We start from the raw sequence: 24,638 nt of genomic DNA, 5'->3' as shown, positions 1-24,638 counted from the left end.
GACCTGAAATATGACTAGGTCACTACACAAAATTGTCCCCTTTCCCAAAAAGAGCTGACTTCAGAGCTACCCAGGGCCGGACTATGGAATATATTTGAAAAGCTTCTGCACGACTTTTTTAGTCAAAACGGCTTAACTTAAAATTGGTCCTCAAATAAATGCCTGTTTAGTCAGAACTTAAAGGAAACTTCTTCAATCTAGCAAACTATAACCACTGGTTACCACTTAGCTGGGATAAGCAATTTAATTTCTCTGTAGTATGTTTGGAAAAAAAACAAACAAACAAACAAACAGGAACATTTCCATACTTCTTCCAAGTTGCTCTTTTCAACCAACTTCCATCTGAGTCGTGCCTTTACATTTTTCAAAGTCTTCTTAATTGATAACAAATTGTCAATGTTGGGACTTCTATTCAACCATTCCACAATCTGCTTTTTAAACTAAGTTTAAAAAAAGGAAACAGTTAGTGAATGTATTTACATACATGTCCTAATACATTTAGAAACGACTGGCTGAAGCCTACTATTTAATTTAGTTTTTGTAGGACAGATTACTACTTGCCTATAGGAGCAGGCTTCTTTACAAGTACAAACTTAAAATCATCTTTCAGGAAAAAGTCATCTACTAACAGTCTCCTTAAAGTTACACTTCATGAATTTTTAAAAAAAGAGTTTGTAGACTCAAATCTTAAGTTACTTATTTATAAAAAGCATTTCTAAATTTGAAGTTAAGAAGAGGAGACCAGCAGTTCTCACATTTCCAAAATAAAAAGCAAATTACCACCAGAACCAGACACACAATCTTCAATATAAAAAGAAAAGCTAAAGAACACCCTAAAAAAGAAATGAGTTCAGACAATATTGAACGGTGTGATAGACAAGCAGGTAAAGGGGTAAACTGACCTCAACACTGGCCAAATACTTGCTCTGTACTACAGTGATTAGATGTTGCTCCTGACGGATCTTCCGTATAACTTTATTGTAAGCATTTAAGATTATTTTCTTATCTGCCTCATCATGCTCCTGGGTTAAATTACACATAAGAAGTAGATAAAAGGCTTGCAGTTATTCTCAATTTGTAAGTGTCAACATCTAAGATATAAAATTCTACAGAAAATATCAATGTTAATGGAATGGCTCTAATGTCAGATTTTTATCTCTTTTCTTGAGGAGACTGGAAATGGAAAGTTCACAAGTCTTAAGAGTTCACCAAAGAGTCGCAGTAAAATAAAGATTGATCGGCATTTCCATACAAAAGCTTCATTTTTGTCATGTTATATTTTGTACTGTATAAAAGAGCTTAACAGCTTAGGTTTCTTTTTTAAATGGATACTAAATGTCAAGATGTGCATCATCTTCACCTCTAAAAAGCAAGTCACCTGCTCTGTTGCAGACTGCAGTCAAAATAAGTGTTGACTGAACTGATGTTCTAGTAGCAATATATTATCAAGAGACTGATTCAATTTCTGTTCCTGGCTGTTTCTCTCTGGCAGAGCAGGGACTTGTACTGTTGAGACAGTGCAAGCATTCAGAGAAGAATTATCAAAATGAAGAGAATGGAGCAATCCTCTTTATCATGGAAGATAAATAACTGAAGAAATAAAACTAGACTGAACATCAGAAAACATTTCCTAATCAGAGCAGAATGGAGTAAGTCTTAAAGGAGAGGCGTTGGAAACCATTTAAGATTGGACAAAGCACTGGAGAATATACTGTAGTAAGAACTGGCATGGAAACAGGCTAAATTATCTAATACTGCTATAATACTTTACGCACTTAACATTTTCAGAGCACACTTACTTCAGAGTGCTATTGTGAAGTTTAATGTATTATTCCCATTATATAGATGGGGCACTGATTTGCCCAAGGCAATGCAGCAAACTAGTGATAGAGCTGAGATTACAATTTAGGAATTCCTAGTTCCCAGTCCTATGCTCAGGCCACTGTACAATGCTGGCACTTACATTACCAGGGGACAACCTATGTAAAACTTTATACACCTTCTCCGTCTCATTTCTGTGACAAAGACGTTGCTTGAGTTGCAATGATTAATAGCAATCCATCCATAAATTAAAAGTTGTAACTGGAATCAGAGTTGTGTAAAACATTCAGAAGTATGAACAAGTTAGAGATCATAGGAACTTACAACTAGAGAAATCTCCAGCTCTTTGCAGATATCTGACTCAACCTTCTCAAGAACTTCATCCACGTTGCCAACCACTTCTTCTGACTTCAAAGATACTTCTGATGTCAGGTCAAAAAACTTGAGGGGAAAGAGAACTGAATGCTATAATCACAAGTTAATGCAAAATACCAGCAAAAAAATCAGTACTTCCTATTAAAACAGGGCTTTGGCACAAATGCCAAGCGCTTCTGGAAATCAGGCCATCAGAGTCTAATGCCAAGTTCTTATTGTTTGATTGAGACTTGCAGGTGATACAACTCCTAGAGAACATACAGCACAGACTGTGCCTCATCACTAGAAAAGAAATGTAAACTGAATCCTGCCTTCCTCCGGTTCTTTTTTCCAAACCTCACCTTGATTTTATCTAAATTAAAACTAAAACTAATGTAAGTGGCAGAGGAATCACAAATCCATCACCTGTTGAGTCTCTAATGTTGAAAAACAACGTATTTTTCACTCACACAATGAAACAGAAAATGACCAAGACAAAACTGGTAGGTTAATCCAGTGGTTCTCAACCAGGGGTATGAAGAGATCTTCCAGGGGGTACATCAATTCATCTAGATATTTGCCTAGTTTTACAACAGCCTACATGAAAAGCACAAAGGAAGTCAGTACAAACTAAAATTTCATACCGACTAGTTATTTATACTGCCCTATATACTATATCAGATTTTCTCAACCTGGGGGGGGTGACAATTTATTTTATAATTATATGTAAAAATGAGAAAGCAAGCAATATTTCAGTGCTAGTGTACTGTGACACTTGCATTTTTATATCTGATTTTGTAAGCAAGTGGTTTTTAAGTGCGGTGAAACTTGGGGGTACAAAAGGCAAATCAGTCTCCTGAAAGGGGTACAGTAGTCTGGAAAACCACTGAGTTAAATAACCCTTTAGTTTCTCTGACAGAGCCTCTCATTTTGTGTTTTTAATCATCTTTCCAAAGAAAAATAAAGGAGATGTCTTCGATTAAACCCATTCCCTTCCCCATCTTCGTGTTTCTACACAGGCACTTTTAGGTTTCATTATTGAGAAACCTTTTGACAACATCTACTGATGCTAAAACAGCTTCTCCCTCTGTAAAAATCCAAAAAAGAGATAAAGCAACATCAAAGCTAAATTAAGCAATTTTAGCTACATGTGAAAAAAGTATAGTGGAGATATATTTGCAGGGGACAGCGATAAAAAAAGTTATTTCTCAAGCTGTTAATTGCTCTAAGTTGCTGTAAGATTATTTTTTTTTAAATATTCCAACAGCAAAAAGCCACTTCAGAACCTTTAGTGCAAAGTGGTCAAAGATGCTTGTTTCTACCTCATACTTCAACACAAGATTTGTACCAATAGCCCCAGAATGCACACCTTGCTCTTGCATAGTGCTTAATTGTAAGTGAAATGGACACATGGATAGCTGATGCATCCTATTACCCGGACCTTTCATTATAGAAACAAAGGCTGTAATCAGAGCTTGCTTGGTTACTGAGCTCAGTGTGGTGAAACTGTGTTTAGCTCAGCTTTTTCCATGTACTGTCATCATAGGATTAAAATGTTTTCGCTGACAAATTAGCCCAGTGGTTCTCAATCAGGAGTAAACATACCCGTGGGGGTACACAGAGATCTTTCAGGGGGTACATCAATCATTTAGCTATTTGCCTAGTTTTAACAACAGGAAACATAAAAAACATGAGCGAAAACAGTACAAACTAAAATTTAATACAGACAAAATGAGAAAGTAAGCAATTCCACTAATAGTGTGCTGTGACACTTTTATATTTTTAATGTCTGTTTTTGTAAGCAAGTAGTTTTTAAGGAAGATGAACTAAGCAGCTGAACCATTTTAAAGAAAAGTAAGAAGTAGATTGTGCACAAATGTATTTTGGGGTCCATGTTACATTTTAACAGCTGGTGGATGGGGGGGGTGGAGGAACGAAAAGGGCTGCATACTTCCAAAATTAAACGTTGCCGTGAGCCCTGAGGTAAAGACGCTCTCAGGGTGTTATTCTGAAATAGGAGGAATTCTGTCCTTCCTACATTGAAGGCTGTAGATCACAGTAAAGGAGCATACAAGTGATTGGTTTGTTGTGTTATATTAGCTCATAGATGTGGCCAACATGAAGCACAAGCTTTTCCTGCAAAGAAAACAATTTAACTCTCCCCTGTTCATGAAGTTTAGGATGGCACAGAGCAGAGAATAAATCAATGGAGCAAGATTAGCCTGTGGCTACACCAAATGTTAATTGCAATGCCAAATGTTTTAGATAAATAGCTTTCTCTCTCATTGTGCATGTCGGAGTATTAAATTAATCGCGGCAACCACACTAACATGGGAATCTGATCCCTGTAATTAAATACACAGCATATGCACAAGAGATATGGAGCTATACTACATACTTGCCCTATTCAGATTCATTCAATCAACCATTTAATAAGCGTGTATACTCAGTAGAACTACAGATCTTGAAAATGTGTTATTACTTTAATTTTAAAAAGTTCACAAAATAAAAAGCTAAAATTATAGTAGGTATGTAATAATGCAGGCCTGAACACCACATTGGCTCAAAAAGTCTGGAGTAGTACATTTGAAAATGACCACGCAACCACTGAAAATGATAGCCACGTCTCTGCTGTGGACTGCCGTTTCCATTGTAAATGTCATGGAAACAGACACAGATTCATGTTAAGAATGGATTTGCAGTGAAAGTAGTAAACATTTAAAGGAACTTTAAAAAAAAAAGAATAAAGAAAAAACCTAAAATAGTGAGTTTAAAATAGTTTCTCTGTCCAGTCTGGTCACCCTTTTCTCACAAACCCAGGAACTGTAATGTCCAGCCAATTGCAATGGAGTAATCTTAGAATCACAACTGAAGCTGATGAAAGGTCTAGGGGCCGAAAGCTCCCTCCCTCATCCCCACCCATCCAAAACCACAGCTGCATAAATCTGGAACTTCCCCAACTCCCTGGACTATTTTCAAAGTTTAGATTTGAATGAATGCATCAGCTTGTGCAATCATACCAGCACACACACAAAGTACCCCTGGGTAACACTGCTATTTTGGATTATCCATAAGATCAGTCATGCAACTAAAACTGCTTTAACTGTAACTGTGTTTCTAAGGTCTGGTACACTTGAACTGCAACTCAACACAGTTGTGAATAATTATGTTAACTGACATCATGCTGAACGCAGCCCACTCCAGTCTATACTGACTACCAAAAAGCATTCATCATGTCAGGTAACCCAACTGTTCACAGCAGTACTTAGGCATAGTAAAATATTGGTGTGTGGAGTAGGCCTAAGTGGCTGAAACTATTTACTGTTAATAAATGGCTAACCCAGATAATAATATCCTTCCTCATCCAAGTAGACTGCGTTTTTCACTTTTAAATCATCCCTGGAAGTTCAGGTCATTTTTATTGTCTTAGTCTTACCTCTCCCTGGCCCCAAAACATTGTCCAACTGTTCCTAAGAAGCAGTTGTCTTCAGGTAGCCACTTCCAGACTAACAGAGTATATCTACCGCTATCCCTAGAGCCCATGGGCTGGGACCCGGAGTAGAGGGCGGGCCCGGGTCCCTCCCTCTCCACTCCCCTTCTCTGGGATACTAGTGGGACGGTTAATACCCCAGACCAGGGGCAAGAAATGGCGCCATGAACACCCTCACAAAAAGAGAAAGCGCGGGACCCATCATAGTAGTGCCAGCAATTTGACACAGTCTACACAGAAATTACACACTCACAGCTGACCCGAGTCAGCGGGCTCACAGGGCTCAGGTGGCGGGGCCGTATAATTGTGATGTACATGTTCCAACTCAAGCTGGAGCCCAGGCTCTGGGATCCTTCCCTCTCATGGGGTCCAGAACTCAGGTTCCAGTTTGAGCCTGAACGTCTACACAGCAATTTTACAGCCCAGCAGACTGAGTCCTGCGAGCCGGGCCAGCCATGGGCGTTTAATGGCTGTGTAGACATATCCAAAAGGCTGCTCCACAATATTTTTGACAAGTTCCCATAGAGCTTAAAAGAAAATGCTGCAACAGCACCATTCAGGAGCATTTTCTAAACCTCTATGGCACCCATTTCCACAATTTAACAAGGAAAATAAAAGTGACTGCCAGTAAAACAAAATAGCCCTCTATTTCTGGTATGCACTTAAAGCACATCATCTTGTATCAGTGGTGCAAGGGTCAGTATTCTGATCTGGCAAAGTTCTGAAAAGGATTCTCCAATTTCTTGGGGGCGGTGGAGAAGGAAGGCGAGGTAACTCAACCCTGCCCAATATACTGTGGGGAAACTGCTGGATACAGACTAAGCACTGTTGTATGCTATAAGACAGCATTACAACAGCACATCAGCTTAGGAACAATACTAAGTAAAAATATAATACTAGACAACCTTGCAATTTGCATTAATTCCTCCACATAACACTTCAAGGCAAGGAAAAGGAAATCTGTACCTAGAGCATTTTAAAATCAGAAACAGCCTGTTCATTCATTTGGCAATCCTTGTTTTTCTTTCTCTCTCCTCAGACTATTTCAGCATCAATGTTTGATTAGATTCCTTTAATTTACCCTCAAGTCTTTAGTTCAAAAGTAGTATGAAAGGAGCAATGAGGATGTTTTTGTTTAATCATTGGAAAAGTCTGAACAGATTATTTTAATGCACTGAGCAGTTTTCTCTCCCCATGATATGCTTATATTAGGTCAGACCAGGAAAACACTTAACTGAACCACGAAACATGTCCTCTAACCCAAGAGCATGCATTTATATTTTGTACCAGCTGACTCCAATATGTATTAGGTACTGAGGTAAGAGAGTAATCTGGGTCTTCACTGAACGCTGTCCTCTTTGCACTGAAACACTGGCACCAAGTCGCACTCTTCATAAGTACAACTATGGAAACTTGTATTTAGCTCTCCCATAATGCCTGCCTATCAGGCACTAACATCTATTGCACAAGATTACTGTCTGCATGCAGAACTGTGTCTTTTTCACATACATTACAGGATAGAAGTAAAGTCTGTTCTACCTTTATCATGCCACTGAACCATGTTGCAAGTATCTGTAGGGAAGCATTTGTACCACTTCTGACACGACTGAATTCCTCCAGTTTAGTTTGCTTCCACTCAAAAAACTGCTGAAATGCCTCCTCAGAGTCATCTGCTTCACTAGCTTGACCATATATTGCCTCCAGAGAACCAGACAGTTCCTGTACAGGGTAAGCAAAAAAAAATAGCAGGTATGCAAACAGAAAGAAACTTGATAAATGTCCTATAAATAGGCAGTTAAAAGACATTTAATGTGTGATCACAAATGAAAGAATTAAGCGTGTGTGCTGACTCACTACAGCACTTTTCACTTCTGAAAATCTAGACCCACATCCTATTCAAGTCACAAATTAGATAATTATTTACTGGTAAATGCGTAGTCTCCTCCTTTCCTCTCAGAACTGGCTATGCTATGTTTCTCGCCTGCCAGAGGTAAGATGGCAAAAAGTCTGTGAATCATGGTGGCATCTATATAACCAGGCTCCTGCCTTTCCAGTCAAGCACTTCCAGACATATCTAATAGCATACAAAAGACAGGTGGGAGGAAAGCAGGATTCAGAAGGTGGAGGGTTGAGGGAGAGAGAAGAGACTATAAAAAAATAATTTTCCCCTTTTCAAATCTCTTCTTCTCTGTGACCAAGAACTGGGTGTGGATGTGACCAATAGTACTAAGAACAAAAGGAGCTCACCTTAGATTGCTCCCTACACAGCAGTCCAAATGCAGCAAACAAGTGGGTCGTGAGATGTGTCAACAACGTAACAGCTCTGACATTCTAAACTGATGTCAGGAGACACAGGTCTCTAGTCAAATCTCTCCTGAGCTCTTTTGGTCATAATCTAAGAGATAACAATCCCACACAGAAACTGCAGTATCTGAAGCGCCTACCCTTGTGCATTTTCAAGACCCTAATAAATAGGGCTTTTCCAATCCTGAAACTTCTAGTTCAATCTAAATACAACATAAATACTTGAAGCGTGGAGTTTCCCTCCATATATGGAACTTGAGGTCGGGAAAACTAAGTCAGCATGAAAGAGAGATGGTTTTCAAGCCAAAGCTTAGGGAGCAAACCCACACTTTTAAAGAAAAAAGGTCTGCCAAATGAATTGAAGAAAATGCTAGGTCAATTCTCTGCTGACACATCCTGGCAAAAAGCTATTTTCTGAACCCAGGGTTGTGCACCTGGATAAGAAATTCCATGCTGAGGAATATTTGTGCATTCCTTTTTGATGATGGCATTTGATTTTCTGTGACCAAAAGATAAAGATCTCCACGAAAAAAGGGATTTAAATGGCTGACAGTATTTTTTGTGCTAAACACCTTCCCATCAGCTTGCGAGCTCCTACCATGAGTTCTAAAGGTGGTGAACTGCTGATTTTACTTGTCTAGATTGTTCCCTGAATCAAAAGGACTTAATGTAACCCTGAGAGAATGAGGCTGAAAGGCTTGCTTGATGCAGGGTGTTTTGGAAACTGAGACATTGAGTTTTCTTTGGCCTCAGAATGCTCAGGTTATATTACCAAGACCTTCTCCAAAAAGAGTTCAGCTCCTTTAAAGAGAGTTTGGCAGAAAGCTTCATCTTTGCAGGTAGGTCATCCTTCTAGTCCCAGAGCTAAACTTGCCTGCAGCCAAGCTTAGAGACACCAAGAGAGCTGAGAGCCAACTGGGCACTACCAAAAATGACATTACACAAGAACTATGTCACTTGTCTGGAGTCACTTGATCACTTTTGTGGCCCTGACAGCGACTGGGTCACAGAGCTGATCAAGACCAGACTGCAGCACTCAAGCGATCAATGCTAAATGGTGGCAACTAGGACAGCAAGGAGAGTAACTGCAAATCTGGCCCAGATTCTCTATGGATGAATAGCATCATTGGTGTGGTGAGAAAGTAGGCAGAGCAGTAGGTGACACCCACTACTTTGACCTTAACCTCAGAGAAATCACTTATCAGCCACCTGGGAAGAAGTAAGACACTTACCAACAGTGACAACCTTGCAAAAGGGGAACGCTGAGGGGAACCGTGGAGGCTTTTCTCCTGAAAACACCTCTCTTAGCGATTGCTGTTTTCCCCCAAAGACGCTAATATTCTAGCAATAAGAGCTTCTGCTTGATTAGAGGTATAGTACTTCACACTGCCACCCCAACTCTCCCACTAACACAGCTCCAGCAAGCTATCCTCTTCCAGGATTCAAAGAGGCAGACCAACAGGTCTCCACAAGAATCAGGGAACAAGAGGGACTGGAGCATCTGGAGGGTGGGAAAGGGAAAAATGAGGAAGCAAAGATAGGAGTCTTAAAACTGGTACTGAGGAAAGAGGGCTGAAGCACTGAGCTCAGAAAGTTGTTGGATGCTGAAGAAGGTTGCTGAAGAAGGTTCCCTTAGCTGACTGATGATCTGTCCCATACAATGTAAACCGACTACAGTCAGAACAACCTCCCCTCACATTACCGTGGATGCAAACAATGGAGAAAGCAGGCAAAGAACCTATTGTGATTGAAGAAGTGAATGGATCTATACAGAGCCAGAAGAGGCTGGCTCTGCATCTGCTCAATAAAGGGGTGGGGTACCCTTGGCAGAACCCAAGGCTGTCACAACAAAGGGCCCAATGGCACAACAGGAACCACAGGGAAGGGCAACCTGTATAAGGTTTCCTGCTGTAGCAGAGAACTTAGGCAGCTGCTTGCCATTATACATTTCCAAGTGGCAGAAGTCACTAAGAGGTTCCCCTAGCTCAGTGGTTGCCAAACTGTGTGGCATGTCCCCTTAGGGGGAAATGGAGGAACTTTCAAGGTCAATGCGCCCAACCCAGCTCTGCCCCCAGCCACAGCTCCACTCCCCCCCAGTTGCGGTTCCATTCCACCCCCTGCTCTGCCTCCACCCCAGCTGTCCCCAGCCACAGTTCCACTCCGCCCCCAGCTGCAGCTCCATTCCACCCTCTGCTTTAGCCCAGCTCCACCCCCAACCACAGCTCCACTCTGCCCCCAGCCACAGCTCCAGTCCAGCTACACTTCACCCCGTTCCTCCCCCAGCCCAGCTCCGCCCCCAGCCACAGCTCCACTCTGCCCCTGCTCCGCCCCCACTTGCAGCTCCATTCCACCCCTGCTCTGCCTCCATCCCAGCTGTCCCCAGCCACAGCTCCACTCCGCCCCCAGCTGCAGCCCCATTCCACCCCCTGCTCTGCCTCCACCCCAGCTGTCCCCAGCCACAGCTCCACTCTGCCCCCAGCTCCATTCCACCCCCTACCCCGCTCCAGCGCAGGTCCGCCCCCAGTCACAGCTCCACTCCGCCCCTGCACCTCCCACAGCCCAGCTCTGCCCTCAGCCACCACTCTGCTCCCCTCCCAGCTGCAACTCCACCCTCTGCTCTGCCTCCACCTCAGCTCTGTACCCAGCCACAGCTCCACTCCGCCCCCTGCTCTGCCTCCCCCCAGCTCCGACCCCAGACTCAGCTCCACACCACCCCTGCTCCACTACCAGCCCAGGTCTGCCCTCATTCCCTCTCCACACCCAGGCCAGCTCCGCCTCTAGCCCCAGCTTCTCCCCCAGCCCCAGTTCAACTGAGCCAACTGTGCAGTAATGGAGGAGGGATGCGGACAGATTCCATTACTGCTAAGAAGGGGGTATGACAAGAAAAGTTTGGTACCACTGCCCTCACTGCTGACAGAGCAGGCTGGAGAGAAACCAGGATAGAGGCATGTACATACCTGATCAAGGCCTCCCTCTTAGGACGAGCTGCTACATGAGATGGGGGTGGAAAGGAGCCCTAGATCACCGGAAGCTATATAGAACAGAGCCTATAGCTAAAGTTCTCCCGTCGCACCAGTGATAACTGAAGACAGGCAGAGGAGAAGTCTGAGCTTTCTCACACACACAGGATGGCAACATTAGAGGCCTTACCCAAATGTAGCGGAAGTGTTCCATGCCACTGGTGAATGGAAAGAGGCAGCAGCATGGGAAGAAGATTATTCCTAGGGGGAGTCTCAGCCAGTGCCGCCGACCTGTATTTAGCTATAGGCAGACAAACTCTCCCCTCCAACTATCTTTCATAAAATAGCTGTCTCTTAACTTTCCTTCATAGCTCAGAAGGCTGAAGCATCACCTATACATTCAGGAGGTGAAAAAAAAAAAAAAAAAAAAGACTGAAGAGGAAGGAGACTAGCTGGGTACCCTTCCCTGACTGACAGCCTTTTTTGATCCTTACCTTCTTTTAGGTATAGATCTATCACACAATTCTGATTGGTTGATCATGTACATTTCCCCAATGATTTTGGAAGCAATAATATACACTAACATTGCTACAACATAACTTACAAGGTTAATGTACTAGATGTAAATCTTTGTTGAATGTACAAGATAGGATACCATATAATACTGTAATATAAAAAAAATAATGCAACGGAATGGCTGAGAATTTAGATATACAAGAGACAGAAAATACTTATTCCAACAACTAAAATAGCCTCATTACATGTACCTACCCTGTTTCCCCGAAAATAAGACATCCTCCGAAAATAAGGCCTACTTACAGTTTTGCCTCTCGTTGTAATATAAGGCATCCCCCCGATAATAAGACCTCCCCAATAATAAGGCATCCACCGATAATAAGGCATTTTTTATTTCTGAAAAATAAGACATCCCCTGAAAATAAGACCTAGCGCATCTTTGGGAGCAAAAATTAATATAAGACACTGTCTTATTTTCGGGGAAACAGGGTAGCATTGTATAGGATTATATATTGTTACAATTAGACCCTTATACTGTAAATGTGCAGCATAGCAGATTTCGAGTTGTGGGAGGGACAGGAAATGAACTTCCCAACATTAAAACACGCAACACTGCAACAGTTTGGGACACTGAATTTATTCAGTTATTTAAGTGTGTGCCAGAACACTGTAATAGTAGTGAATAAGATTCACGCAAGCATAGTAGATGTTTTTCTACTACTTCATTCTAAACCAGACATCTTCAAATATGCAAAATATGCTTTTCTTGATTAGGGGGTAGGTCTATGACAAGTTTACAGCAGCCATTTGAATTACTGGAATACACTAAAAAGTCATCTGAAAAATTTCTGCCTGATGAAAACTCTTTTACACTTTCTCAAGAACAGTTGGACAAGAATTTACCACAATTTATTTTATGCATGGGGATTGGTTAAGAGATTGGAGAAGTAACCTCTGGGAACAAACAGAAACAGAACAGACATTTCATCTGACGGGAAAAAAAAATTCAGAGTGCTACTTAGCACCTGAAAACAGGTCTGTGTAACAACATACCTTCTGAACTGTAATAGTTTTATTCCAATATTATTCCCAAATCTGTAATAAATGCAGCTAGAACTAGTCACATTGAAAAACTAGTTAGAAGAAATAATCTGTATGAGGAATCAGGCTATCAAGGAAAACTTTCCTGTTAAAATCCTGTAAATTGAATCCTGTTTCTTCATAATTGTTCTTACTGAGTAAACACAGTAACTGAAAACTCAAGCAACTATATTATAGACTAGTCCATAACCAAGGCAGCGTTAGCATTTGGAAGTATTATTTTAGTCTTTTACCCTTCATTTTCAAATACTAGTTGAGTCTGTTAGCAGAATTATATTAAAGAACAAGAAAAAAAATTATTTTGTTGAACACAACTAATAGGAGAATGTCTGAATGCATTCAACATTCAAGACACTATTAACTATCTGAAAAATCTTGCTGCAATTCTATTCTGATACAGCATCTAAAAAATGTTTAGAGACTACCACCTAGTGGAGCTAAAGCAGCACAATCTTGTAATGCAGCTAGGAAAAAAATCAGTTTTATTCTATTTGAAACTATTAGGTCCAGACATTTCATTCTTTCCAATGATGCCAGACCCATATAATCTATTTATATTAATTCTTTTTCTAGTGAATCAAAAACATCCAAGTTCTGCAGCATAGCAGCAGAATCAGAAAAACAACTATTTTTAGATATAATTAACTGTACTTCTGAATGCACTATTTAAAAATACTCCCAATTCAAGTGTTTTCAATAATGCTAATTTTTACTGACACACTGTTGATCAGATCCATGCCACACTTGAACAGGTTGGCCGAAGTTCGGGTTCTCATTTTTTGCATGTACTCAGATGACTCGTTACTAGGATCCTGAGTGGTACAGCTTAATGAAGAATGTATATTTGCTTGTTGTTATTCACTACAATAAAGCTTCTCCATTAAAAATCCCTCAAACACACTGAAATTTTGGTTATAAAAGTATTTATTTGCAAATGTAAAATTTTTTACATCTTCAAGTGAGTATCACAATAGAGTAAAAAAGGAAAAAATAGAAAAAAAAATATTGCAGATGTGCACTAGGTGGCTATAAGCTAATGGTACAATACTAGCACTCACTTTCACAGGCCAGATTTCAAAGCCATCTTGTGTTACAGCAGAACTGAGCTTGATTATCACAACTTATTCCTTATTGACTGATATTCATTCACACATGATGTGAAAAGCAGCACGCACATTAGGGTTTGTCTGCCCCAGAAAAGACAACCCATTGCTAACCACTCTTCCCCACTTCAAATCACGTTGAGAACATTTGAGCTGCTAACAGAGATCAGACAAAATTGATACAGAAAGCATGACTTAGACCCAGCAAAACTTGGTTTCAGTCATGCTTTCTGTGAATGTGCTGAATACTGGCTTGCTCTGCCTAAACTAGCATTTAACCCCTTTTCAACACCAAATGAAGAGTTCCGGCGGTTACAGGGACACATTGCTTACAATCAATCAGGAACTGGACATTTTCCTAATGGTTTAAGGACCAGAACAGTAAACTGTTACAGGCTGGGGCTTAATACAGAGATGAAAAGTGTTTAATAATTTTGGATTATGGCAATTCTTAGTTTTCACATTCTTTCGTCTTCAAATGAAAGGACTCCACAAACAGGAACATAGGCTTGACACCATTTTTCAGTGCTGAACTGTTTTTGAATATTTTAAAACAAGGGTCGGCATCCTTTGGGAAGTGGTGTGCCAAGTCTTCATTAATTTAAGGTTTTGTGTGCCAGACCGGCAGCATGGGCAGCAGACGGAACCCCAGACTGGCAGCGGGCTGAGCCGCTCAGCCCGCTGCCAGTCTGGGGTTCCGTCCGCCGGCCCCTGCCAGCCCAGGTTCCGTCCATCCAGACCGGCAGCAGGCTGAGCAGGGCCAACAGCCGGGACCCTGGCTGGCAAGGGGCCGGCGGCCGGAACCCCAGACCAGCAGCAGGCTGAGCAGCTCATCCCACTGCTGGTCTGGGGTTCTGTAATCCAGGCTGGTAGCAGGCTGAGCAGGGCCAACGGCCGGGACCCCGGCAGGCAGCAGCGTGCCACTAAAAATCAGCCCCTGTGCTGCCTTTGGCACGCGTGCCGCAGGTTGCTGACCCCTGTTTTAAAACGTGTCTGTATATGGTTTTAAGTAATTTCCCACTACTTTCTCATTTTCCATGTGGGGGGAAAAACATACTACAGGGAACCTCAGCGTCTACACTGTAAAAGTATATGACTAATTACATATTCCGAACAAAAATGACTAGGATGTTTAAAAAGCGTATTGCAAGTTGCTGTGCTTACTGAGTAAATCAAACTACAGAGATAACTTAGCAGAAAGGTGTGGAAAAAGTTATACTGCCTAGTCATGTAATACACTAAGCTCAATTTATTGCTGTTGAAACCTTCAATTCTAACACACTGACCTTCAAAAAAGCTGAAGAGCAGATTAGAAGTGTTTAATAATAATAGTAATAAGAAGTTTCTTTCCAACCTGCAAAATAGTTGAATGTTCAGAGAGAGGTAGCTCATCCACTTCCAGAATGAATTCTTCCATTGCAGAGTACAAATTCTGTTGCACTTCATTTCTCTTGAGAATCAAGATATCACTTTCATTCTATATAGAAGGAACAGCAGACAAAGATCATATCTAAACTCCTTGCAAGCACTACATAACAAAAAATGATATTGTGACATTGCAGTCCATATGATTTATGGAAATATGCTTATGAATATGACATAACTGGAATATGCTTTACGCTAAATACCCCTTGCATGGTGTCGTTAGCAAGCTTGTAATCTACTAGGTGTGTTCATCCTATTTGTTTGCATGTGTTATTTCTATATCTGGAGTTAGGAGAATAAGATATAAAATTGTATCACTGATGTAAACATATTAAGTGGAGGCCATTAAGGGTGCTCCAAAAACAATCAGTTGTATATGGCCTTAGTTACTTGAAAGCCTTCCTGTGTACCTCTGGGCCAGCCCATGGGGAATGGAGACTAGGGAATCTTACAGTGACATGTCACCGGATAATGAAATCCATCTTAAATCTGGTACTTTTCCATTTAGAAGGAGGGGTGGGGACCCAGAGAGACAAAAGATTCCCGCCTTGTGCCAAAGCTATAAAAGGGGGTGGAGCAGGACAAAATACGCTGCCAGTCATGAGAAAACCCCTGCTTACCACCTGAGATGTCTGCTGGAACTAACAAGGACTGTACCAGGAGAAAGGATTGGGCCCAGACTAGGAAGGAGTCTAGTCTGTGAAAGAAGCTTATTGGAACATCTCTGAGGGTGAGATATTACCTGTAACCAGTTTCTTAATGTATTAGACTTAGACTTGTGTGTTTTTGCTTTATTTTGCTTGGTGACTTACTTTGTTCTGTCTGGTATTACTTGAAACCACTTAAATCTTACTTTTTATACTTAACACCACTTTTTTTTATTAATAAACCCAGAGTAAGTGATTAATGACTGGGGGAGCAAACAGCTGTGCATCTCTCTCTCATTGTTATAGAGGTCAGACAATTTATGAATTTACCCTGTATATGCTTTATACAGAGTAAAATGGATATATTTGGAGTTTGGATCCCAGTGGGAACTGGGTTTCTGAGTGCTGGAGACGTGGAGGAGGGATAGTTCAGTGGTTTGAACACTGGCCTGCTAAACCCAGGGTTGTGAGCTCAATCCTTGAGGGGGCCACTCAGGGAGCTGGGGCAAAATCAGTTCTTGGTCCTGCTAATGAAGGCAAGGGTCTGGACTTGATGACCTTTCAGGATCCCTTCTAGTTCTATGAGATAGCTCAGCAGGTTAATATATGGAGATATACCTATCTTCAGTTAAGTCTGCAGCTTTGGAGGCGTGGACCAGACCCTGGGTCGGTGCTGCAGCAGACTAGTGTGTCTGGCTCAAGAAGGCAGGGTTCTGGAGTCCCAAGCTGACAGGTAAAATGGGCTCAAAGGTAATTTCAGCACATCAGGTGACAGTCCCAAGAGGGTCTCTGTGACCAAACCCATCACAGATATCAAGATATTTTCCTTCAGATTCCTTATGTAGTAAAATTGCTTTTGATTTATAAAAGGTGAGTTTAACTAGTTAGGTTACAATGCATCATACTTGAATAGGAATGAGTGACAAATTAAATTACAGGCTTTTGACACTATTCCAGGTGATCGATATTCCTCTTATATTCATTGTTAGAAATGCCGTATCCATCATATCTAAGCATACCTACAATACAAGCTAGTAGAGTACAAACATAATGGTTGATTTCCGTATGACTGAGTTCATGCCTGGTGGATTTGACTGCTATTGCGAACATCTAACATTTACAAGTTTTCTTTTGGATTACTGAGAGATCCCTTTCAAGGATTAGGGGTTCCATTTGACTAGATGTAGTACATACATTTTCTATGTCAGTCCTTGCTCCAAAAAATTTACAACATAGGAATATTTAGAAACTATCTTGTGACTGTGTAACGTAGAGTACTGCATTTCCACAAAGTTATCTCAGTTTTCTCTGACCCACCTTTCTCATAGAATGAGAAGAAAAAACAGTTACTAACCTTTCCATAACTGTTGTTCTTCAAGATGTGTTGCTCATGTCCGTTCCATGTTAGGTGTGTGCGCGACGCATGCACCATTGCCAGAGAGTTTTCCCTCAGTGATATCCGTCATGCCAGCTCTAGTGCCCTCTGGAGCCGCATGCTTATGCGCCAGTATAAAAGGTGCTGCCGGCCACTCACCACCCTCTCCGTTCCTTCTTGCAGTTAACTCCGACAGAGGAGTAGGAGGATTGGTTGTGGTATGGACAAGAGCAACACATTTTGAAGAACATCAGTTACAAAAAGGTTAGTAACTATTTTTTCTTCTTTAAGTGCTTGCTCATATTCATTCCATGTTAGGACAGTACCCCAAAAGGCGGGCTCAGAGTTCTTGGACATGCTGACAGCAACACCACTCTCCCGAAACTGGCATCATCCTGGGCCTGTTGGGTGATAGCGTAGTAAGATGCGAAGGTATGCACAGATGACCAGGTTGTGGCCCTGAAGATGTCCTGGATTGGGACCTGTGCGAGGAATGCTAGTGACGAAGCCTGGGCTCTTGTGAGTGTTTAAGATGGATGGAGGTGGGACATTCATCTGCTTGTAGCAGGCCCGAATACATGTAGTTATTCAGGACAAGATCACAGGGAGCCCTCTCATCCTTTTCGCTATTGCGACAAAGAGTTGTGTTGATTTGCGGAAGGGTTTAGTCCTCTCAATATAAAAGGTGAGGGCACGCCTAACGTACAGTGAGTCAAGTCGCCATTCCTCAGAGTTCTTGTGAGACTTCAGGAATAAGACTGGTAGGAAAATGGTCTGGTTGCTATGGAATTGTGACACCACCTTTCTCAGGCAGGCCAAGTGGGGGCGCAGTTGGACCATGTCCTTGAAGAATATCGTGTAAGGCGGTTCTGATGTCAGGGCCTTGATTTCAGAGACCCTTCTGGCCGAGGTGATCGCCACCAAGAAGGCGACTTTCCAAAGGGAGAAACAGCAGGGGACACAATGCTAGCAGCTCGAAGGAAGGACCCATGAGTCTCAACAGAACCAGGTTTAAGTCCCATGGGGGAGTATCAGCTCATAGATCTGAGATTAGAGCCTCTCCTGTCCCTTGAGAAACCGTACTGTCACCTCATGGAAGAACAGTGACTGGAAGGCTGAGATGGCTGCTAAGTGCATTTTGATAAGCAGCAGGACTTGGACCTCGCATCTTAAGTGGAGCAAGGAGTCCAAGACAGACTGAACGCAAGATCGAGACGGAGAGAGAGCTTTTGAGAAGCCCATGTCAGGAAGCGTTTCTAATTGGTCAGGTAGGAAGCCCTGGTGTACAGCTTTCTACTATCTACAAATATCTGCCGAACCTGTTCCGAGTAAGCCTATTCTTCTGTGTTCAGCCATGCAGCATCGATGCAATTAGGTGCAGGAAGGCAAGGTTCAGGTGAAGCAACCAGCCCTGGTCTTATGAGATTAGGTCCAGACAGCGTGGGAGATGGACCTGCCAATAGCAGCTCCACTCTAAGAGTGTGTCGAACCAGTGCTGGCGTGGCCACACCGGGGCGATCAGAGTAACTCTTGCCTTGTCTCATTTGACTTTTAGGAGGACCTTGTGGACCAGAGAGATCGGAGGAAAGACGTAGAATAGAAGACCTGTCCATGGGAGCAGGAAAGCGTCAGAGAGGAAACCTGGGCTGTCCCCATGTACTAAGCAAAACTGATGGCATTTCCTGTTCTCTCTGGTAGAAAACAGGTCCATCTGGGGAGGCCCCCACCTTTGGAAGATGAACCTGGTAACCTCCAGATGAAGGGACCACTCATGGCGAGAGGAAAAGGATCTGCTGAGGTGATCCGCCAGTACATTCCGGGCTCCCAGGAGATGTGACACCTTGAGATGAATGGAGTGCTTCATGCAGAAGTCCCATAGACGGATGGCCTCTTGACAGGGCTGAAGACCAAGCCCCTCCCTGCTTGTTGATACAGAACATGACCATGGTACTGTCTGTGAGGACTTGTACCACCTCACCTGAAACCTGGGGAAAGAACACTTGGCAAGCTAAGCGTGCCGCCCCAAGCTCCCTGATGTTTATGTGCAGGCAGAGTTCTTCTTGCGACCAGAGGCCCTGAGTCCTGAGGTTGTAGAGGTAGACTCCCCGACCTAGGTCTGACGCGTCCAAGATCAAAGCTACCAACAGTCAAGGGGTAACAAAGGGCACCCCCCCATCATTACCAATCATGGGTCTTTCCACCATTCCAGAGAGCCGAGGACTAGGGGAGGAACTGTGAGCACAGAGTCCAAGTGGTGTCTGCTTGGGGAATATACTAATGCTAACAACATCTATAGGGGCCTGAGGCACAGTCTTCCATATTGAACCACGTAAGTACATGCCGCCATGTGCCCCAGTAGCTTGAGGCAAACCTGTCTTAACTGAGCTGTCTTAATTAGGTGGATTATTACACTGGATATCATAGTCCGGAATCAGGCCTCTGGCAGGAAAATCCTGGCTTGGGTCAAGTCGAGCACCACCCAATAAATTCTATTCTTTGAGCCGGAACAGGAGTTGACTTTTGTTAATTTATCAACAGGCCCAGAGCTCAGAAGGTGGCTTGGACCGTGCTGATGCTGTTCTCAACATGAGCCTGTGACCGGCCCTTGATCAGCCAGTCATCGAGCCTCGAGGTACGAGCAGACCTGGACACCCCGCCGTCTGAGGAAAACTGCTACTACCACTGCCATACACTTTGTGAGGACCTGGGAGGCCACCGATAGGACAAAGGGAAGAGCAGTGAATTGATAGTGGCGCTAACCCACAACAAACCCGTGAAATTTTCTGTGGCCACAGGAGAGAGAAATGTGAAAGCATGCATCCTGTAAGTCGAGGGCAGCATACCACTCTCCTAAATCCAGGGAGGGAATGATGGAAGTCAGGGAGACCATGTGGAACCTCAGTTTCTTGAGATATTTCTTGAGGCAACACAGGTCCAGAATAGGCCAGAGGCCCCCTTTGGCCTTTGGGATTAGTAAATATTGGGAGTAAAACTTCTTTCCTCTTGCAGAACCTCCTCCACAGCTCCCATTTTTAGGAGGGATTGCAACTCCTGGACAAGGGAGTTGCTCATAAGAAGGGTCCCTGAAGAGGGATGGAGAAGGGATCTGAAGTGCTGACTGGTATATTGCCCACAAGCGCATCTTCGAAAGGCCTGCTTGGGCCCACCAAAGTACCTCTGAGACACTAGCTAGGAGGCTGAGGTGGACGGGAGTGTTTGGCACCACTTTTAACCTCTCCCTTTTCTTTTGTAGGCGCCAAGAAACGAAGAGGCTGTTGAGGCCTGAAGTGCTTCCTGGAACCTGACGGAGCATACAGCCTAAGGATCGTAGGGTGGCCCTTAAGGCCCTGAAGTCGTGTCTGTCTGCTCCAAGAATACAGAGGAGCCTTTGAAGGGGAGGTCCTGGATGGGCTGTTGGATCTCGTGAGGAAGCCCCGAGGACTTGAGTCACGAACAAGGCCTTATGGTGACAGCAGAAGCCATTGTCCTGGCTGCCAAGTCTGCTGCATCCAGAGCCGCCTGGAGAGAGGTCTTGGCCACATTCTTTCCAACTTCCAAGAGGGCAGCGAACTCCTGCCTTGAATCTTGAGGCAGGGAGTCTTTAAATATAGCCAGGGAGTCTCACAGATTATAATTATATCTCCCTAGAAAAGCTTGCTGGTTAGAGATACATAGTTGAAGGCTACCTGTCGAATAAACCTTTCTTCCAAAAAAGTCCAGTTTCTTGGTGTCTTTTTGTTTAGTGGTAGTGCTTGACTGGCCCTACCTATCCTTTTGCTGCAAACACAACCAGGCATGCTGGAAGGGAATGTGAGTACAAATATTCAAATCCATTCGCTGGGACATAATATTTCTTCTCTGCCCTCTTTGTGTGGCAAATTCCTTCTTCTCTGCCCTCTTTGAGGTTGGGGGGGGCAGAGAAGAAGGAATTTGCCACACAGCCTTGACCAGTCCCATCACAGCCTCATTGATGGGTAAGGCCACCCTGGAGGGAACTGCTGCAGCCAGGATATCAATAAGGCTGTGTGATGTCTCTTTACGCTCCTCAATTTCCAGACCCAGGTTCACAGCTACCCACTTCAAAAGGTCCTGATGGGCCCTGAAATCGTCCTGCAGAAGCAGACTACTGGGTCCCATTGACAGCCTCATCTGGAGAAAATGAGAAGGCTTGCACTGGAGGACAAGCTTTCTTCCTCAGCCTCAACAATGTCCACCTGAGCCATCTCCTGAACATCAGTACTGGAGTCGGGGTCTGGTGCTGAGCAAGAAGGAGCAGTAGTCCGCTTCTAAGAAGCCACCGAGTAGGAACAATGGGAGGGAGCACCTGGTGCCACTGGAAACCCCCAGGCGTTCCAGTAAGGCCACTACCAGTGGGGGTTGGGGGAGATACACCGGTATCAAAGTCTGGTGCTGCATAGGCTGGGTACTGGTGCCGAGTCTTAGATTGCACATAAGGTTCCCCTTCGGATTCAGAAGAGTCCTCTCTCTTAGACCACGGCGGAGCGGTACCAATTCTGCCACCATGCAGTGCCGGGGTCCGTGCACTGACAGCAGACTGGAGATGGTCGGGACACTGGGATCAGGTCCGCTTTCTTCTAGAGGGTGCCAGGAAAGAACCCAACACCCCTTGTTCCTTCCTGCTTCCGGACATTGGAGCTGGAGGCTGTCCCAATGGAGTTGGGGGACTGGAAGAGGAAGTAGGTCCCTCGCCACTTGGAAAGCCTCCAGCATCAATGGAACAATCACACCACTGATGCCACGGTGGCTTTCAGGTATCTTCAGAGGGTCCCACATCGGACTCAACGCTCTAGGCAGAGTTGACAGTGCCATCATGGGCCCAGGAGTGGAAGAGTGGCCCAGCACGGGTCTCACTGTGCTGCCTTTCTCCTGCTTCTCTTTCTTCTGCACTGACAAGTGCCCTATCAGTGTGCTGCTTTTTGTGCTTCTTCCTTGGTACCCAAGTGAACAGTGCCAGGAAGAGCTCAGTGCCAAGGAGCACTTCGCACCAACACCAAAGTGCTCAGCACTGAATCGGAGCAGCTCAACTCTGAGAGTGGCTTCCTTGAGGATAGTCTTCAGCCTAATGTGTCTGTCTTTTTTAGCGCGAGGTCTGAAGTCACGGCAGTTCTGGCACTTGTCCTTCATGTGAGTTTCCCCAAAGCACTTAAAGCAGTTGGAGTGTGGGTCACTCATTAGCACAGCTTCGCCACAGGAGGCACAAGGTTTGAAGTCCTGAGACTGGGATATGCCTGGGCCCTGGTGCGAAGGAGTCCCTCAAATAACAAGAACTATCTATTTTCATTAACTATGTACACTAATACTAATTATAAAAACTATATACACTAAACTAAGATAACTAAGAACAATGAATTAGAGTCCGAAAACCACTGAGAAGAAAACCTTACCGAAGCAAGAAGGTTGGCTGTTCCATCAACTGTCATGGGCGGTAAAAAGAAATTGAGAGGGTGCGTGGCCAGCAACATCCCTTACACCGGCGTATGAGTGTGTGGCTCCAGAGGGCACACAGCATGCACACACCTAACATGGAATGGACATGAGCAAGCACTCCAAGAAGAATGAAACAGAAGGCAGGGGCGGAAAAGGTAATCTAAGTAATAGCATCCATGATATGGTTTAGATCACAAGGAGTTACTCTGAATTTCCTGATTAGAGATGCTGGTCTCGAGTAGCATTTGACATGTGCATGAGATTAATCTAATCATGACTTCTTATTTCTTAGAAAATCAAGATTGTTGAAATGTTTCAAGAGCACATTTGCTATAAGGCATAGAACCAGCCCTCCTGTAAATATTCTCAGACCAGAAAGAATTTAGTTGATCTCTGCTAGATGCATTTTTCCCCAGCACCATGGATTGAGCTTTGACCAGATCTTGCTATATTCAGAATTTGTAAAAAAAAATTCCCCTTGAAGCAATCAAGGTATCAATCTCCCTCTTTTTAAATTGCTTCTGTTCAATATTTATACTTTTGAACCATAGTCTCCTTGGACATTGATATCTTAGAGGACCTTTCAGTTAGATCTTCACAAACAGGAAGATTCATAGATTCCAAGGCCAGAAGGGACAACTGTGCTCATCTAGTCCAGGGGTGGCCAACCTGTGGCTCCAGAGCCACATGCGGCCCTTCAGAAGTTAATATGCGGCTCCTTGCATAGGCACTGACTCAAGGGCTGGAGCTACAGGAGTAAACTTTCCAATGTACCAGGGTGTGCTCACTGCTCAACCTCTGGTTCTGCCACAAGCCCTGCCTCCACTCCACTCCTTCACGCCTCCTACCCTGCAATGCCCTTGCTCCTCACCCCTCCCTCCCAGAGCCTCCTGCATGCTATGAAACAGTTATCAGCTGCTCCATTATCTTGCCCAGGATCAATGCCTGACTGACAGGAGTATAACTACCTGGGTCACCTCCTTTGCCCTTTTTAAATATTGGCACAAGAAGACCTTTCTTCCAGTCTCCTGAAACTTCCCCGGTGTCCAAGACTTATTGAAAAATCAACATTAACAATCCAATGAACTCCTCAGCCAGCTCTTTAAAAACTCTTGGATGCAAGTTATTCAGACTGCCTCATTTAAAAATGTCTAAATTTAGTAATTGCTGTTTAATATCCTCCTGAGATACTAGCGGAATGGATAGAGTGTTATTATGTAATACAGTGGTCCCCAACCTTTTTGTGGCCAGTAGCACATTCATGTTTTCAGAAGAGTGTGGTGGGCGCCAACGATTTTTCAAGGCTTATTTTGTATTTGTACATTAAATAATGCGAAAAATATCATATTTAATATTACATAATATATTAATCCATAAGATGAAAAAATTACATAATTTTACATGTAAAAGGTATTAATTAAATTATTCAGCCATTACTCTTTCACCTTACCAAGTGAATTTGCTCTTTTTTATCTACCTCTAAGAAAAATTAAGGAGTTTTTACAAAATAAATATCAAACAGGTTTCATCTTATTTATTTTAAAAAAGTAAAACATTGTTGAACTGCTGGTCCAAATATATTTATTATTCTTACTTTAACATAGATAGCCAGTTATGGTTAATTAAAAATATTCTTTGTATTGTTACTTGTATCTGGATTTCAATAAACAAACAAACATGAAAAAAGTTAAGCACAAGTTAATCATATGCGCTCATCAGCACTTAATGGAAAATAGGTATCATTAATTCACGTGGTTTTTCTAATAAAGTCAGTGTGATTTTTGGCACTGCATTTCTTCAGCCAATTTTTCATAGTTGGGAGAGTAGGATGATATTCCCGTTCGTAAGCAATTGTCAAGATGGGCATCTGTAAACCGAGATCTGTATTTTGATTTTATGATGTTCATTGTTGAAAACAGAACTTCGCATAGATAAGTGGAACCGAAATAAGATTTTATTTTGTATGCTACGTTTTTTAAGGCAGGAAACTTTTTTCAGTCAATCAGATTCCAAAAGTTTTCGTCTGATGGGCAGGATTTTAGAAAAATCATTTTGAAGGTCCAAAATCTCCAGTTCCACGTCGTCTGTTCTTAC

General features: G+C 43.0%; 1 protein-coding gene across 3 annotated transcripts in view; it reads right to left on the bottom strand.

Moving 5' to 3' along the window:
• STK31 (serine/threonine kinase 31) overlaps positions 1–24,638 on the bottom strand; it is a 103,946-nt gene that overhangs the window by 52,876 nt on the left and 26,432 nt on the right. For all 3 annotated transcript variants that reach the window (XM_034760640.1, XM_034760641.1, XM_034760639.1), the window contains exons 11-15: positions 15,004–15,126; positions 7,205–7,384; positions 2,146–2,262; positions 903–1,022; positions 309–440 (exon numbers count right to left, since the gene is read on the bottom strand). In XM_034760640.1, the coding sequence (XP_034616531.1) occupies positions 309–440; positions 903–1,022; positions 2,146–2,262; positions 7,205–7,384; positions 15,004–15,126 (672 nt within the window). The remainder of the gene's footprint in view (positions 1–308; positions 441–902; positions 1,023–2,145; positions 2,263–7,204; positions 7,385–15,003; positions 15,127–24,638) is intronic.

This window comes from Trachemys scripta, chromosome 2, assembly GCF_013100865.1.
Source record: "Trachemys scripta elegans isolate TJP31775 chromosome 2, CAS_Tse_1.0, whole genome shotgun sequence".
NCBI lineage: Eukaryota > Metazoa > Chordata > Testudines > Emydidae > Trachemys > Trachemys scripta.
Note: the sequence above shows the minus strand (reverse complement) of the source record. Positions and strands in the feature narration are given on the sequence as shown.